This window comes from Jaminaea rosea, assembly GCF_003144245.1.
Source record: "Jaminaea rosea strain MCA 5214 unplaced genomic scaffold BDZ90scaffold_1, whole genome shotgun sequence".
Classification (NCBI taxonomy): Eukaryota; Fungi; Basidiomycota; class Exobasidiomycetes; order Microstromatales; genus Jaminaea; species Jaminaea rosea.
The window spans coordinates 641,316-657,127 of record NW_020289975.1 but is presented as its reverse complement, the minus strand read 5'-3'; the positions used below and the strand labels follow the sequence as shown (position 1 = coordinate 657,127).

At 58.9% G+C, this 15,812-nt stretch overlaps 8 protein-coding genes across 8 annotated transcripts; 6 read left to right on the top strand and 2 right to left on the bottom strand.

The window, feature by feature from the left end:
• Positions 1 to 32: 32 nt before the first annotated feature.
• Positions 33 to 3,489, top strand: BDZ90DRAFT_247733 (hypothetical protein). The gene is made up of 2 exons (XM_025507605.1): positions 33 to 372; positions 455 to 3,489. Exons 1-2 carry the CDS (start codon positions 160 to 162, stop codon positions 3,239 to 3,241), a joined length of 3,000 nt encoding a protein of 999 aa, XP_025364756.1. The 5' UTR covers positions 33 to 159; the 3' UTR covers positions 3,242 to 3,489.
• Positions 3,490 to 4,164: 675 nt separating this feature from the next.
• Positions 4,165 to 5,417, top strand: BDZ90DRAFT_5618 (SURF4-domain-containing protein). Its single transcript, XM_025509676.1, has 3 exons — positions 4,165 to 4,554; positions 4,632 to 4,880; positions 4,959 to 5,417. Exons 1-3 carry the CDS (start codon positions 4,255 to 4,257, stop codon positions 5,295 to 5,297), a joined length of 888 nt encoding a protein of 295 aa, XP_025364755.1. The 5' UTR covers positions 4,165 to 4,254; the 3' UTR covers positions 5,298 to 5,417.
• Positions 5,418 to 5,453: 36 nt separating this feature from the next.
• Positions 5,454 to 6,922, bottom strand: BDZ90DRAFT_5727 (signal recognition particle, SRP19 subunit). Its single transcript, XM_025509690.1, has 3 exons — positions 6,831 to 6,922; positions 5,873 to 6,757; positions 5,454 to 5,649 (listed from the first exon to the last, which is right to left on the bottom strand). Exons 1-3 carry the CDS (start codon positions 6,876 to 6,878, stop codon positions 5,611 to 5,613), a joined length of 972 nt encoding a protein of 323 aa, XP_025364754.1. The 5' UTR covers positions 6,879 to 6,922; the 3' UTR covers positions 5,454 to 5,610.
• Positions 6,923 to 7,010: 88 nt separating this feature from the next.
• Positions 7,011 to 9,858, top strand: BDZ90DRAFT_229173 (putative proline-tRNA ligase). Its single transcript, XM_025504948.1, has 7 exons — positions 7,011 to 7,440; positions 7,515 to 7,924; positions 7,992 to 8,073; positions 8,144 to 8,294; positions 8,368 to 9,180; positions 9,258 to 9,419; positions 9,494 to 9,858. Exons 1-7 carry the CDS (start codon positions 7,140 to 7,142, stop codon positions 9,756 to 9,758), a joined length of 2,184 nt encoding a protein of 727 aa, XP_025364753.1. The 5' UTR covers positions 7,011 to 7,139; the 3' UTR covers positions 9,759 to 9,858.
• Positions 9,859 to 10,003: 145 nt separating this feature from the next.
• BDZ90DRAFT_229171 (mitochondrial carrier) lies at positions 10,004 to 11,681 on the top strand. The gene is made up of 2 exons (XM_025504947.1): positions 10,004 to 10,436; positions 10,559 to 11,681. The coding sequence occupies exons 1-2, from the start codon at positions 10,078 to 10,080 to the stop codon at positions 11,571 to 11,573; spliced, it is 1,374 nt and encodes a 457-aa protein (XP_025364752.1). The 5' UTR covers positions 10,004 to 10,077; the 3' UTR covers positions 11,574 to 11,681.
• Positions 11,682 to 11,871: 190 nt separating this feature from the next.
• Positions 11,872 to 12,738, bottom strand: BDZ90DRAFT_276627 (putative RPS22A-ribosomal protein S15a.e.c10, cytosolic; the record flags this gene model as incomplete). The annotated part of the gene is made up of 3 exons (XM_025508942.1): positions 11,872 to 12,131; positions 12,521 to 12,632; positions 12,718 to 12,738. The coding sequence occupies 3 exons, from the start codon at positions 12,736 to 12,738 to the stop codon at positions 11,872 to 11,874; spliced, it is 393 nt and encodes a 130-aa protein (XP_025364751.1).
• A 435-nt stretch (positions 12,739 to 13,173) lies between these two features.
• BDZ90DRAFT_229169 (hypothetical protein) lies at positions 13,174 to 14,433 on the top strand. Its single transcript, XM_025504946.1, has 2 exons — positions 13,174 to 13,907; positions 14,015 to 14,433. The coding sequence occupies exons 1-2, from the start codon at positions 13,608 to 13,610 to the stop codon at positions 14,201 to 14,203; spliced, it is 489 nt and encodes a 162-aa protein (XP_025364750.1). The 5' UTR covers positions 13,174 to 13,607; the 3' UTR covers positions 14,204 to 14,433.
• Positions 14,434 to 14,683: 250 nt separating this feature from the next.
• Positions 14,684 to 15,801, top strand: BDZ90DRAFT_257232 (hypothetical protein; the record flags this gene model as incomplete). Its single annotated transcript, XM_025507933.1, has 2 exons — positions 14,684 to 14,864; positions 14,957 to 15,801. 2 exons carry the CDS (start codon positions 14,684 to 14,686, stop codon positions 15,799 to 15,801), a joined length of 1,026 nt encoding a protein of 341 aa, XP_025364749.1.
• Between the last annotated feature and the right edge of the window lie 11 nt (positions 15,802 to 15,812).

The following is a 15,812-nucleotide window of genomic DNA, read 5'->3' as shown; positions in this document are numbered from 1 at the left end:
CAGCGCAGCCTCGCATTTGGTTGGCGCCACCTCATTGGCATCCTCTTCTTCGCTTCATTCCACTTCATATCCATCGACTTGCCTTCGAACACGCTTTTCTCGACCGTACATCATCCACTCAGCATCGTAGCCCCACCAGCATCGTCCCGATCAGCAGCAATGTCCGCAGGAGCTCCCGTCGTGATGCCTTCGCCGACGGCGCCCCTCCAGGGAGGCGTCCGCGTCCACAGCGTCCTCTCTGGAGACACCATCGTCGTACGCCCCGTGCAGATGACTGCGCAGGCTGGCAAGGATGCCGAGAATGGCCTCAAGATTTTGCACATCGCAGGCCTGGCGGCTCCCCGTATGGGAAGCCGTGAGCGCGATGACGAGGTGAGTAGGCGCCTGGCAGTGACAGGGAATGCAAGGAAGCGCAGCAACTCACCTCTTGCCCTTCTCTTGGGATCCTTTGCAGCCCCAAGCCTTTGCCTCTCGAGAATTCCTGCGCAACCTTCTCATCGGCCGCGAGATCCGCTACCGACTAGCATACACAGCCATGGGCCGCAACTTCGCCCACGTCTTTCTCCCACCAAAGGGCCCCGGTCTTCCCGACACCAATGTCTCTCACGAGATACTGGCAGCCGGCTGGGCAAAAGTGCACGACTCTGGCTCCAGGCGCAATGCCAATGCTGTGCCTGAAGAAGAGGGTGAGGGCGGTTGGAAGGCTAATCAGCGCGCGGTACAGGATGAGGCGCAGCTGAGCAAGCTGGGCATCTGGGGACCTGATGAGCTCCTCGCCGTCTCGTATAACATGCCGGAGAATTCGCACGCTTTCCTTACCGAATGGAAGGGCAAGGCCATCGATGCTATCGTCGAGCAGGTCCGTGATGGCTCACTGGTACGAGTACGCCTCTTGCTCACGCCCAAGCGACATCAGCTCATCAACTTGCACTTGGCGGGAATCAAGACGCCGAGAGTCTCTGGTGGTGGTGGGCCCAACAGCGTCGACACGGGAGGCGAGGCCTTTGGAGAGGAGAGCAAGTTCTTCGTCGAGACAAGGCTCTTGAACCGCGACATCAAGGTCACGCTCCTCGCTGTGCCGCAACCTTTAGCCACCCCTACGCCCTTTGGATCAACGCAACAGCAGCAAGCGCAACAGCAGCAGCAACAGCAACAGCAGTCGACCGCATCAGTCCTCATCGGCATGGCAATTCACCCCAACGGTGACATCGCCGCCTTCCTCCTCTCAGCAGGTCTCGCCCGAGTCGTCGACTGGCACACTGGCATGCTGGCCTCAGTCGGCGGCATGGAGAAGTATCGCGCAGCAGAGAAAGTTGCCAAGGATCGTCGCCTCAATATCTGGAAGGACTTTGTACCTACGGCCATCTCAAGCCAAATGTCCGTCCCTGCTGCCGCTCGTACATTCGAGGCAGTAGTCACCCGCGTCATCTCCGGAGACACGATTCATGTGAAGCGCCCCACAGCAGCCGAGCAGCGTATCCAGCTTTCTTCTATTCGTCAGCCGCCCAAGGACCAGCAGGGAGGAGGGTGGTCGTACGAGGCAAGAGAGTGCTTGAGAAAGCGACTGATTGGCAAGACAGTCCAGGTGCAGATCGACTACATCAAACCAGCAGAGGCGGGCTTCGACGAGCGCACGTACGCGACTGTGCGAACCACGACGGGCGCCAAGGAAACCAAGGGTGCCAACGTTGGCGAGCTTTTGATCCAACGCGGCCTAGCTACAGTAGTCAGACATCGTCGTGACGATGAGGACCGTTCGCCATTCTTTGATGACCTCCTCGCAGCAGAGGCCACAGCTGCAAGCGAGGCCAAGGGAATCCACTCTGGCAAGGCGGCAACTGTGCCCAACTTTGTCGAGGCGTCAGAGAATGCGGGCAGAGCCCATTCTTACCTCCCTGGGCTCAAGAGGGCAGGGAGAGCACAAGCGATCATCGATTTTGTGGCTAGCGGATCGCGTTTCAAGGTCCTCGTCCCCCGCGAAAACGCCCGTCTCACGCTCGTCCTGGCGGGGATCAAGGCGCCGCGCACTGCTCGCAACCCAAAGGAGAAGGACGAACCCTTTGGCAAGGAAGCGCAGGACTTTGCCGTTTCTCATGCCCTGCAGCGCGACGTAGAGATTGAGGTCCTCTCCCTCGACAAGGTTGGCGGCTTCATCGGCTGCCTCTATCTGCTCGGGCCCAATGGCAAGCAGGACTTTGCGCAGATGCTGGTTGAGGCTGGTCTGGCCAGTGTGCATGGGCATAGCGCTGAGGGCACGCCGAACGGGCCGAAGCTGTTCGCTGCAGAAGAGGCGGCCAAGAAGGCCAAGGCAGGGATGTGGCATGACTACACGGAAGAGGGGGAGGCTGTGACAGCTGATCAGAATGGCAACGGCGTCGCAGCAGGCGCAGTCAGCTCAGCATCATCAGGCCCCATCGCTGGTGCCGCCGCGAAGGGAGCATGGGGTGCTCGCCCTCCTGCAGGAGCAGTGGCCAACCAACCCGCACCGGCGCGCACAGACTATCGCGACGTGGTTATCAGCGACGTTCGAGGGGATGGCTCTCTCGAAAAGCCCTTTGGTTTCAGCGTCCAAACGCTTGGTGGCGAGATCTCACAGCTCGAGCAGCTTATGCATGACCTGGCGAAGACGTATCGCTCCTCGGCACCCGCGCCCGCCAGCTTCCGCCCTCAGGGCGACGTAGCTGCCAAATTTGAGGATGGGGAATGGTATCGCGCACAGGTGCTGAAGGCAAGCCCGGCGGCCAAGAGGGCCACTGTGCTGTATTACGACTACGGAAACCTCCTCGAGGACGTGCCCTTCAGCGATATCAAGCCGCTGGACGCCGCGAAGTTTGGCAGGGCAAGGCTGGCCCCGCAGGCGAGTGAAGCAAGGCTCAGCTTCGTCAAGCTCTTTGCTCCCGCAGCGGGAACAGGCGAGGCCGGCGCAGTCAACGAGTACGCCTGGGAGGCACAAGAGCGCTTCCGCGACTACCTTGGTCAGAAGCTCATCGCCAACGTTGACTACCAGGAGGGGCAAGTGCTTCACTTGACCCTTTACGACCCGGCGAGCGCGAATGTCGCTGCAGGGCCTGAGGCGTCTATCAACGTCAGCTTGGCAAAGGAAGGGTGGGCATTGCTGGATGAGAGGGTGCCCTACTGGAAGAGCTATCCCAAGATGGGACAGAGCCTGGTGTCTGGAAACCAGGAGGCGAGGAGGAGACATCTAGGCGTCTATGAGTACGGCGACCCGGAGAGCTCGTAGAGCGACGTGGACGGCGAGGTTCGATAGCAGCATCTATACTACAATGACTCTCTGTGCTTCTGCTTATGCTGGACTTGCACTACATTCTATTATCGTTCAAATCACAATCAGCTCCCAATTGCATCGATAGCCTCTGCCTGTCAGCCGACCAGGCACGTCTTGAGCTGGACATCAATCGGGGCATCGCTGTCGATGTTGACGTCGTCCTCCTCTCTTCATTGTTTACATTCTCGCAACAAGCAACAAGCATAGAGACATCAGTGTGTTGAACCAGCCTTGATGCGCACACCCGCTGTCTGACGCCCTTTGAGCCTGCCTCGAGGTCCGAATGCAAGATGGCGTCGGAGCGGGCGGGGCGTTGGCGTGGAGCGGGCAGCGAGAAGAAATGGAGGCAGGCAAGCATCGCGGAACCACTCGACCTGGCGCTGGTTTGGCAGAAGGTCACGGCGAGAGGAAAAGATACAAATAGCCTGTGCCGATGAGAGCGCTTGACAAAGGCCACAGCGCTACCGCTTTTCCTGGTCCTTCTTGTCGTCCTCAATCTCCCCCTTCATCGCTGCGAAGCCATCGTCGCGGTAGCAGCAAGCAGCCTCGCGGATCCAACTCTGTTTCCCTCTGACTGCGCTGCGAGGCACGCTTCGACACGTAGGCAGGCAGGCCACTCTGCTCCCGTTCAGCTCCCGCCCTCCCGCCCGCACACGCTCACCCTCGTCCGCTCCGCGCCTTCTCTCTGCAAAGCAAGCAAGCAAGCAAGCAAGGGCACACAACAGAGCACGGGGCAGCACAACGCACTCAGCTGCGACCAACGACGGAATCATCGATCCATCCTTCATCTCGCAAGCAAACAACGCCCGTCGTCTTGACTCTTTACCTTAGCCTACGACGAACGAAGGCGACGACATTGGCAACGACGACAGAGGAGTAGACGGTACGCTACTCTACTATCCCGATCCCGTCGTAACGGGCCTCAGCATCCAACCGATTCGCAGCACCCCCTCATCCTCAGCCTCGCCATGTCATACGGCCAATCCCCTTACGCCAGCCAGCGCGGCCAGGCCTCCTCGAACCCCACTGAACAGACGCCCCTGGATAAGGTGCGAGCCATCTCGTCGAAAGTGGAAGACTACATCGATGTCTACACGCAGCCTATCAAGCCTCACCTCCCCGCCCTGGGACGCTTCTTGATCGTCGTCACCTTTCTCGAGGACGCACTGCGCATCGTGACGCAGTGGAGCGACCAGAAGTACTATCTGCAGCGTCATAGGCATTTCCCTTGGGGTATCAGTCATTTGTTTCTCATTATCAATGTGCTGGTGAGTCGAGCAGCGCTCGAACGCTGCACGGGGTAAACCAGCTCACACCCACACGGTCCCCTTTCCCACTCGCGCAGGTAATGATCGCCGCCTCCATCTCGGTCATCATGCGCAAATACCCCGAAATCTCAGTAGGTGCCCTCCTTGGCGTCGTCGTCGTCCAAGGATTCGGCTATGGCCTCATCTTCGATATCAACTTCTTCTTGCGCAACCTCTCTGTCATTGGTGGGCTGCTCATGGTGCTGAGTGACTCGTTGAGCAAGAAGAAGAACATCTTTGCTGGGCTGCCCAACATCAGTGAGACGGACAAGAGGATTTATTTCCAGGTGAGTCAAAGCGAGCGTGGAAAGCAGTTGGAGGTCACGCAGCATCTGACTGGCTTCGTCCTCCGCCCACCCTTACAGCTCGCAGGCCGTGTCCTCCTCATCTTTCTCTTCCTCGGCTTCATTCTCCAAGGCCAATGGTCCCTCTTCCGCGTCTTTGTCTCCATCTTTGGCTTGGGGGCCTGCATCATGGTCGCCGTAGGCTTCAAGGCCCGTTGGTCTGCGTCTTTCCTCGTCTTGCTCCTCTCCGTCTTCAATCTCCTCGTCAACAATTTCTGGGCGACGCACCCTAGTCACCCGGCGAGGGACTTCCTGAGGTACGACTTCTTCCAGACGCTGAGCATCGTGGGCGGGTTGCTGCTGCTGGTCAACCAGGGACCGGGAGGATTCTCGATGGACGAGAGGAAGAAGGTCACCTAAGCGGGAAGAGTTTGTGTGGGGACGAGGTGGGCAGCACGAGGCGAGCTGGAATGGGGAAAGATAGCGGCGCAGGTAGTAGCGGATCATCGATGGCCGCTGGAGGAGGAAATGATCGGATGTGCATCCTTTGCGAGCTCAGCCAGCCATATCTATTGCGCAGACAGGATGCGGGGGTCCCACGGATGACGAAAGGAGACGAAACAAACAGTGCCGTCGCCGACCGCTTCTGATCCTCTTCAATGCAAAGACTTGATTCGATTCCTCCTTCATGGCTGGCCAGCTTCGCCTGCGGCCGCTCTTCGTCATTAACGCCCTACACGCACGACCCTCTTTCTGCCTCGCCTGCCCATTCCTCTGAATGGATCCTGTCCCCTCTGCTGCTTCTCCTCCTCTTCCTTCTTCTTCGCATCGTCATCCTCATCGTCATCACCTCCGAAGCCCAAGTTGCCCATCATGCTCCCCAGTGCTCCCATCGGGTTCGCTGCTCCACCTGCTCCTCCGCCAGCTCCAGGAAGACCGCCCGCAGCGCCAGCCATGGCTCCCATGTCCATGTTGAGGAGATCGGCGGCCATTGCTGGCGAGTGTGGGGGCAGACGGACGTGCGCGGGAGGAAGGTGCGGACGAAGGGCCTTTTCGCGGAAGACGCGTGAGGAGCGGGCTGAGCTGCCTGCTGAGGGGAGGCGACGGCCGAGGCGGGGCTTGTGCTGTTGCTGAGAGGTGGAAGGCGCAGCAGCGGTGGACGAATTGACTGACTGCTTCTTGCCTGCCGTAGCCTTGCCCTTGCTGCTCGTTGCGGCAGTCTTGTTCTCCTGACCAGCTGCGGCAGCAGCTGCTGCTGCTGCTGCCTTTTTCTTCTCGTGCTTCTTCTCCCCTTTCCTCTTGGCCTTCTCTCTTCTCGGCACGTCGGTGGGCGGCTTCCCCGCTCCTCCCCCAGACCCTTTGGCCGCAATTTGCTGCACAAGCGGCGCTACCGCCAGAAGGAGCTGTTTCCTGTTACTGAGCTTCTGATCAACTACCTCCGTGCCCTCTTCATCCTTGAAGAGTTCCACCTTGACCCTTCCCGGGTTCTCCCAATCACGAGGGTGCGTCTTGCCAGGCTCGTGGGTGAAACGCAGCCCGCGCAACTGCTCAATGGCGCGAGCGATGTGGATCGACTGGGGAGCAAGACTGGAGAGAGACCAGGGGACACGACGTTCACCTGCCTTGTGACTGCGTTTTGCGTCGAAGTAGATGGGGTAGAGGGTGATCCAGCGCTTCGACTCTGGTGGAGCATTGCTCGTGCCGCGTGGGGCAGAGGCGCCGCCCATGCTGCTGCCTGCGCCGCCATTGTTACCGCCCATCATCATCTGTTGGAATGCTTGCATCTGCTCGGGGCTCATTTGAGGCATGCCTGCGGGCATCTGTGGGCCTCCTGCTGCTCCTGCTCCTCCGGTTGAGGGCGGTGGAGTGGGGAGGGCGAACTGTAAGGGAGAGAAGGGGCGACGACGTGATGAGCGGTAATGTCAGTGGGTGATGTATCGCACGCGTACTCACATCTGTGTCATCATCGAAGTCATCAACGATGGCTGCTTTGGGCGGCATCTTGATGTTGCTGTGCAAGTAGTGATGGTCACAGAGAGAGAGAGCAGTCGACAGCGCCGCGCTCGTCGTCTCCAGCCTGGACCTGGACCTGGACCGAGCGGCGGACAGAGAGGCGCGGTCGAGTGCCTCTGTCTCCGTCCCTCTTTGACTGACTCCGCCAGTCGAAGCGCTTTTGTTGCTCGTCCGACAAGCCAAGGACAAGAATCGGTCCTCGCTTTCCTTTGCTTCTCATTGATCCTCTCTTCTCCCCAACTCTCGGCCATGACCGACTCCCTGTCATCGGCAATGTCGAATCTCGACGTCTCCAAGCATTCCCACGCTGCCCCCTCAGCTGATGCCCCTTGGGCTTCGCAGCTTCCCGAGGGCATTCTGCCCACCAAGACGCTCGTCTTCAAGCCAAAGGCTGGCAAGTCTGCTCCGGTCAAGCCCGTCGTTGTCGTCGCGCTCGAGTCGACAGACGTTGGCTCAGCCAATGTCCTTGCAAAGGAGATCGGCATCAAGGAGATGAGGGCGGCAGCCGACGATATCTGGAAGGACTGGTTTGGCGCAGACAAAGAGACTGGTGAGCAGCGGTACCAGCCTGTATGCGCTTCAAAAATGGTCGTCATTGACCTCTGCCTCACCGCTCGTTATCAGCTTCCCCTCTTACCCTGTCAGCACAGAATGCTCCTGGCGGCTCGCACCCCATCTTCCTCGTAATCGACTCGGCCATCACCCTAGCCCCGGCCGGCTCAAGGCTCGCGTTCCACTCGTCCTCGAGCACAGAGTCCTCCTCCATCCCCGCATCAGAGTTCACAAAGTACATCGACCACCTCAAGGTTGAGCAGAAGACGATTGACTTTGTCGAGCTCAAGAACAAAGCGCCTGCTCCTCCGGCGAGTGCGGCGGCGGCAGGAGGAGCAGCTAAGGCAGATAAGGCAGCAGCGCCTGCACGTGGGGCCAAGCTGTCCAAGTCGGCTGCGGTCATTGATGATGCGGCCTTGGTCGGAATTACGGTCAGGAAGGCAGGCGACTTCTCGGAGTGGTATCAGCAGGTATTGAGGAAGGTGAGTAGACAGAGGAGGTTAGCCAGGCAAACACGCTCGGAGAGCTCACGTCTCTTCTCGCACGCAGGGCGACATGCTCGATTACTACGACGTCAGCGGGTGCTACATTCTCAAGCCGTGGAGCTACACCGTCTGGGAAAGCATCCAATGTGCGTTTCTGCGAGGAAGGGCTGTCCACTGTACAAATCTGACCACCTTTCCTCTGCCTCGGTCCCACAGCCTTCTTCGATGGTGAGATCAAGAAGCTTGGCGTATCCAACTGCTACTTCCCCATGTTCGTCTCCTCGGACGTCCTCGAGAGGGAAAAGGACCACATTGAGGGCTTTGCGCCTGAAGTGGCTTGGGTCACCCGTGCCGGCCAGAGCGACCTGTAAGTTTGGCGGCTACGGAAGCATTTCTCTGCCACCGACTAACCAAGCATTGTTCTACCTCTCACTGCCCAGCGACAAGCCTGTCGCCATCCGTCCGACGTCTGAAACGGTCATGTACCCCTACTACGCCAAGTGGATCCAGTCACACCGTGATCTCCCCCTCAAGCTCAACCAGTGGAACTCTGTAGTCCGCTGGGAGTTCAAGCACCCCCAGCCCTTCCTGCGCACTCGCGAGTTCCTCTGGCAAGAAGGTCACACGGCGCACATCAGCCTCCAAGAGGCGGACAAGGAAGTCAAGCAGATTCTCGACCTCTACCGACGAGTCTACACAGACCTGCTTGCCGTCCCCGTCGTGCCCGGTGTCAAGTCAGAAAAGGAGAAATTTGCAGGCGGTTTCTACACCACGACTGTCGAGGGCTTTGTCCCCACGACTGGTCGCGGGATTCAAGGAGGCACGTCTCACTGCCTGGGCCAGAATTTCTCCAAGATGTTCAACATCTCAGTAGAAGATCCCAATGCCTCAGCCGACGTACGTGGCACGCCGCAAGGTCGTCTGCACGTCTGGCAGAACTCGTGGGGTCTGTCCACCCGCACCATCGGAGTCATGGTCATGGTACACGGCGACGACAAGGGCTTGGTGATGCCTCCCAGAGTGTCGCAAGTGCAGGTCGTGATCATCCCGTGCGGTATCGGTGTCAAGACTACGCCTGAGGGCAGGAAGGCGATTGAAGATGCTTGTGCGAAGGCGGAGCAAGACTTGCTCGCTGTTGGCGTAAGGGCAAAGGCGGATCTGAGGGATGTGTACAGTCCTGGGTGGAAGTTCAACGACTGGGAGATGAGGGGTGTCCCGATCAGGATGGAGATTGGCCCTAAGGACCTGGAGAAGTGAGTGGCGCCCGAACGCCAAGAGAGCTGTGACTGGCAACGACGACTGACAATCTCGCTCTTTCCTCATGCTACAGGGACTCGCGCCTTCTCGTAAGACGAGACAACGGGGTCAAGGCTTCAATCGCTGCGAGCGAGATGGTCTCCCACGTGCCCCAGCTGCTCAACAAGATTCACGACGACATGTACGAGCGCGCCAATACCGAGTACACCGCGAGGAGGAAGAAGGTTACCGAGTGGTGCGTAGGCGCGGCTTTCTCTCTCAAAACGGCCTCTCGAACATCTACTGACCTCATTCTGTCCTCACTCGCAGGTCCAACTTCACCCGCGAGCTCAACGGCAAGAACCACGTCATCATCCCATGGTGCGAGATGGAGACGTGCGAAGACGCCATCAAGGAGCGCTCTGCGCGTTCGTCGGAAGAGGGCCAAGACGAAGACTCTCGTGCCCCTTCCATGGGTGCCAAGTCGCTGTGCATTCCCTTTGATCAGGAGCAATTTGGGCCCATTGAGGGCCTGAAGTGCCCGCAGTGCCAGAACGAAGCAAAGAGGTGGACGATGTTCGGCCGATCCTACTAGACGAGTGGCAGGGCTGAAGGGAGGGCACGGAGACAGGACGATGTCAATGCCCTTTTCATGTATTGTCATGTGAACAATGAACAGTGCTCATTTCAATGTCACACGATCCTCATTTTTGCCCGGTGAGGCGTTGTCGCCTTGCTTTCTTCCTGTGTTGCCCCGTGCGCCCTCCAAAATCGAACTCCGATCCAGACCGAGGCGATTGATCGGAGACGATAAGGGTCGGGTCGCCGTCGCTTTACGATCTTCTTCCCTTCGTTCCGCTCTTCGCATCGTCGTTGGGGCGACAAGGAGGTAGAGCGCATCACCAGCTAGCAGCATGGACTGCGCAGATTATAAGCGCCAGCCATCACGGCTGGGGGCCTCGTCATCGAGCCGTGCGACGCTACCGTCAAAAGTTGCTGCACAGCCCTCCTTGTATGCGCTCCCCGCCTTCGATGCTCCTTCTCATTCATCACCCCCATTAAATTCCTCTCCGCCATCACCATCACCCTCTCTCCACCGACACACGACCTTTTCCGGTCCCCTGGCCGGCATCTCAGCCTTCTCCGTTGTCGAGCCGCCGCAAACAACCGCCGGGGCTCCAACGGCCCCTCGCAAGAGGATGAGCAGGGCTGTCAAGGATGTGCTTTTCGGCAGCGTGGCTGGCATGGTTGCAAAGGTCTTTGAGCATCCCTTGTGAGTGTTGAAAGTTATGTTGATGGGAGAAGCGGTCGGAATTGCCGCATTCGCGTCCTCAACTCCTCTCACTCCTCCTCCTTCTCCTCGCGCTCACCCGTTCCCTCCCAATGATGCCGCAGTGACCTCATCAAAGTCCGTCTTCAAACACAGCCATTCACCACACCTCCTCCCGGCTCCAATCAACAACCCCGTGGTACCCTCTACAACGGTGCACTAGACGCCTTCCGTAGCACGATTCGCAAGGAGGGCTTCCTAGGGCTGTTTCGCGGCCTCTCGATGCCCATCCTCGGGGCGACCATGGAGAACGCGACGCTCTTCTTTACGTATAACGCGATTCAGGGCCAGCTCAGACGGTTCAATGGGGAGGTGTCAGGAGGAGAGACTGGGGATCAAGGTGGGGAGGAGGAGTCGGCTTTGCCAATGTCCCAACTAGCAATCGCAGCCGCAGGCGCAGGAGCAGCTACCTCCCTCGTCCTCACACCGGTAGAGCTCATCAAGTGTCGCATGCAAGTACAGATGATCGGAGCAGAGGCTCAGCTGCTGGCAAAGGAGGTCGCTTCAGGGTCTACCGCAGGCTCAACCGTCACAGTCGAAGCCCTCAATGCAGCGCGACGCTCCCTGCCCGGTCCCGTAGCGCTGCTTCGCCAGACCATCCAAGAGAACGGCATCCGCGGTCTTTGGCTCGGCCAGACGGGAACTCTACTTCGAGAGACGGGGGGAGGAGTAGCCTGGTTCCTCGCCTTCGAGGGGGCTTGTCGCTCCTTCGTAGCGAGGCGGCAGCAGCAGCAGCAGGTCGTCGCAGGGGGAAACAAGGTGACGAAGGCGGACCTCTCCTCCCTCGAACTGGTGGTAGCAGGGGCCGCTGCCGGCGTTAGCTACAATGTCGTCCTCTTCCCTGCGGACGTGGTCAAGAGCACAATGCAGACCGAGGCGGAACTTGCTGCGGGCAGCGGGAATGCCAAGGTGGCCCCTTCCGGCTTCTTGACGACGTTCCAGCGTATCTGGGCTACGAGGGGTATCCGAGGGCTGTACGCGGGCTGTGGAGTTACTTGCTTGCGCTCAGGGCCTAGCAGCGCTATCATCTTCCTGCTGTATAGTCGTTTAGAGCAGCTGGCTGATAGGAGGGGGTGGTAGGTTTTCGCAGAGAGTCGGGCTGGATATCGTAGACGTACGTACACGCGCTCTGTTAATGCATAGACGCTTGCTCCTGTTCAGGCTCGCACGCGGCACTTCGCGAAAGACAATGAGAGTCGATGAACCTCAGCCGCAACGCATGCGACATGACGGTATGACATTTTCAGAGCAGCTCGACGCCAACCTCACTCAAGGAGGCGGCGACGGCGCTGATGATGCTAAAGAAATACAAAGAGGGCGCACTTGCGCACCTCATCCTCTACTCCGCCTTCTTACCTACTCTCGCGCTCTCAGACGCTTAGTAGAAGAAGCCCAGAATCTTTCCACCGGTGTGCTTCCTGCGTGCCTCCTCGTGGTCCATGATACCAGCCGAGGTGGTGAGGACGACGTAACCGAACGAACGGGCGGGGAGGAGCTGAGCGATGATCTGCTCGATCTTGCCCAGGGGCACGTTGTAGCGGGGCGAGATGCAGCCGCACTTGTTGACACGGCCGAGGAGCTGGATGACGATCTTGCCCGAACGGTGGTCGTCGATGATCTCGAACTCGCCGATGTAACCTGGTGGGAGCGCGGGGTCAGAAGAGGTGTAAGTGTGATGCTCGAACGGAAGGACATGGTGACGAGTCTTTCTCAATCAAGCCTCGCCTCTCTCTGCATGCCCCTCTCTCTTCTACCGAGACCGCCTTGCGGCGTATGTCCGACATCCGCTTGAATGTCTGACAATGGCGAGCAAATAGCATCGCAGACATGTCCTTAGCAGATGCGGCAGATGGGCCGCAGAAACACGAAGCCTCTGTGACCGCTCTGTTGGGTTTCATCTCTCGGACCCTTAAAGGTGGGCATCGGTGGGAGCGATGATCCAATGTCCACTAGTTATAAGCCCGAGTCTTCGGAGAATGGGCAAGTAGGTAGAACTGGGAGTGACGGGAGAGCGCTGAGATACTAACCGTGCTTCTGCATGGTGCTAAGGAACTTGACGACGACCTTGGACGAAGGGCGGACGAGAACCTGACGCTTGCCCTTGCGCTCGGCGTTGACAATCGACTGGAGGCAGTCGTTCTGGATGCGAGAGCAGGAAAGACTAGAGTAAGCATCGCATCGCTCGGAAGCCCTGAAAGTCGCAGCTGGGATCGCAAATACTCACGAGGACAGAGATGCGGACCATGTTGAATCAAGTCTGCGGGAAAGAAAGAGCCAGGCAGGTACAGCGAATAGGGTCAGCCCATCGCTGTTCTGCTCCAGCTTGTCGCTATGTTGGGTCGCTCATCGTCGGACACGCACGGGTGATGAAGGGGTCGAGGAGGTCGATAGTGGTAACGAGGAGAAGTTGAGGACGGGACGGCAACAGCCAACCAATGATCTTCGCGGCCTCGGCGAGTCGAGCCACGCGAGAATGGTCCCCCGCCCCGTTCGTCGTTTGAGGTTCAAGGCCCACAGTCGAGTGCGCGCCGCAAGCTCGGCCGACGGGTCCGGCCAGTCAAACCAGCTGCCAGTCGTAGCAGGGCGGACTCGACGGCAGCTGGGCGGCGGCGGCGGCGGCTCGTGGCTCAGGGCTCGAGGCTCGAGGCTCGAGAACTCGAAGTCAAGCCCCGTCCAGAGTCAACGCTTCTTGCTCATCACCACCACCGACACCCCATCTTCTTCCTCCTCACACACTCTTCATCATGGTGCGCATCCAGACGAGATGCGATTCAGAAGACAGGCGTGCTGTCAATGGAGTCTCTGCTACGAGTAAAATGCTGCCAGGGGAGGGCAAGCAGCGAAAGAGATGGGATGGGCATTCCTCGTGATGATTCGGACGATGGACGTCGATCGCAGGCATATGGGCAGGGCGTGGGCATGCCAAGTCGAGAATTATTTGGCAGTCGACTGGCGTAGAAAAGCGTGATGCTGGCGAGAAGACTGGGAAAGATGGGAGGTTGAAAGGAGGATCGGCAAAACAGGCATAGAGGCAGCATCAGGGCTGGCCGACCGTGCCGCCCTGTCATCATCTCGTAGCAGAGACTTCTCACCAGACAGCACGCCGTGCTCCTCATGGGTGATGAATGGCGTACTCACCTCCCCCTTCCCTCCCACGCTTCTGCCTCACAGGGACGAGTTCGCACCAAGACGACGAAGCGCGCTGCCCGCGTTCTCATCGAGAAGTACTACCCTCGCCTCAACGCTGTCGACTTCCACACCAACAAGAAGGTCATTGACGAGGTCGCCATCATCCCCTCGAAGCGTCTGCGCAACAAGATTGCCGGCTTCACCACCCACTTGATGAAGCGTATTCAGAAGGGACCCGTTCGCGGTATCTCCTTCAAGCTCCAGGAGGAGGAGCGTGAGCGCAAGGTGCGTTACAAGATGGGAGAGATTACGATGGATCCCCCTTCACCTATGTTGACTCTTTCTTCCCTCCTCTCGCTCCCATTCCCATCACCTCCGCTTCTCAATCGCAGGACCAATACGTCCCCGAGGTCTCTGCCCTGGACCCCTCGGTCGCTCCCCTCGAGGTCGACGTCGAGACCAAGGAGATGCTCCGTGGCCTCGGCTTCGACTCGATCCCCGTTCAGGTCACTGCCGTCGCTGCCCCCAACGTCGACATGGGACGTGCGGGCCGCCGTCACGTCGTCGGTGCTCGTCGCTAAGCGGTTGCGTAGGCGTAGGAGGGCAAGTTGGATATAGACGTTGGAGGAGAGCAGGCGAAGCGGAGATCATCTGGTCTCCCTAGCATCGTCAGTAGGTGCTCGGTGATCAGCTGTGGTACTCCTAGCATCATCGGCACGCTCGATTCCACCCATCTGTAGTCTGCATTGCAGCCCCCTTTGCGCCGCCACCTCTTACGATGACTCCTTGACACATTGGCCATACGAATCGATGTACTTTTGCACTCATGATCTGTCGCCGTTAATTCGTGTGAGAACCCAGAAGCTGTATGTCATCGTGGAGCTCTTCTCTTCCGACCCGTTCAAAAGTCTGAGGAGCGGAAGTGGAAGGAGGCGCTGCGTTGCTGCGTTGATTCCTACCTCTCCTTCTGGCGTCCTATCATACCTTTCTGGACAGGTATATAGGCCGGCAAGCAAGCTATCGCAAAACTGTGATCGTCCCATCCCTCCTCTTCGTCCATCATGTCAGCCGCAATCGACAAACGTCGCATCAACGGGCCTGATCGCCTTCACATGCCCGTCTTTCGCGATTCGAACGCGGCGACGAATGCCAAAGGAGTGGAGAAGACCAGCAAGCAGGGCGATGAAGGGAGGATGGTAGAGGGGAGCTCAAGGGGAAGAGATGAAGAGTTGAGGCCACTTTGTGAGTATGCGATGGCAAGCAGTGTTCAGCATCGGTGTAAAATGTCAGCATATACTCACGCCGCTCGGTCAACTCCGCATCTCTTCGCGCAGATATCCAAACCTCCCTCATTCCGCAGGCCACCGGGTCATGCTACATCGAGTGCTCCTCCCCATCTGCTTCCTCTTCATCATCGCCGTCCTCTCGCAGCATCAAAATCGCCTGTGCTGTGTACGGTCCCCGTCAACCCTCCATTGGCGCCTCTGCCGGTGGGAGCGGTGGGCGAGCCGGATTCGCTGATAAGGCTGAACTCAACGTTGAATGCAGGTATGCCCCCTTCGCTGTCGCGGGCGGTGGTGGCGGGGTGGGAGGGAGGATGAAGCCTGGCAAACATCTCGACTCGACTCTACTCTCCTCACGGATTCGCTCGGCCCTACTGCCCGCAGTGCGGCTCGACCTCCTACCTAAGGCAGCCATCGACATCTACCTCACCGTCCTGGATGCGGGTGGGAGCGGCTCGACTGGTGGAAGCTCACTTCCTGCCTCTACAGCGTCACTGGAGAGCTGCGCGGCTCTGGGACTGACAGCGGCGAGTGCGGCTCTTGCGCTGGCCGATGTGGACATGTGGGGATTGGCTGTTGGGGCTCTTGCGAGCGTGCAATCATCCCCATCCCCTACTCGAATCCTCATCGATCCCACCCCAGCCGAAGCGGCCGCAGCCTCTTCTTCGGCAGCTTCTTCCTCCATCGTCTCCCTGGCTACAATGCCAGCCCTCGGCTCGGTCATCTCCCTCGATACGATGACTACCAGCGGGTCTGGCCTCGGATTGGACGATATGGACGCGGCAGTGCGAGCATTGGAGAGGGCAGCGGCCAAGGTGCATCTGGTCGTGGCGGAGGCATTACAGGATGAAGTTAAGCAGAGGCAGGAGCGAGGACTGGGAAGCGTGGGAAGATGACGGCAAGCTCC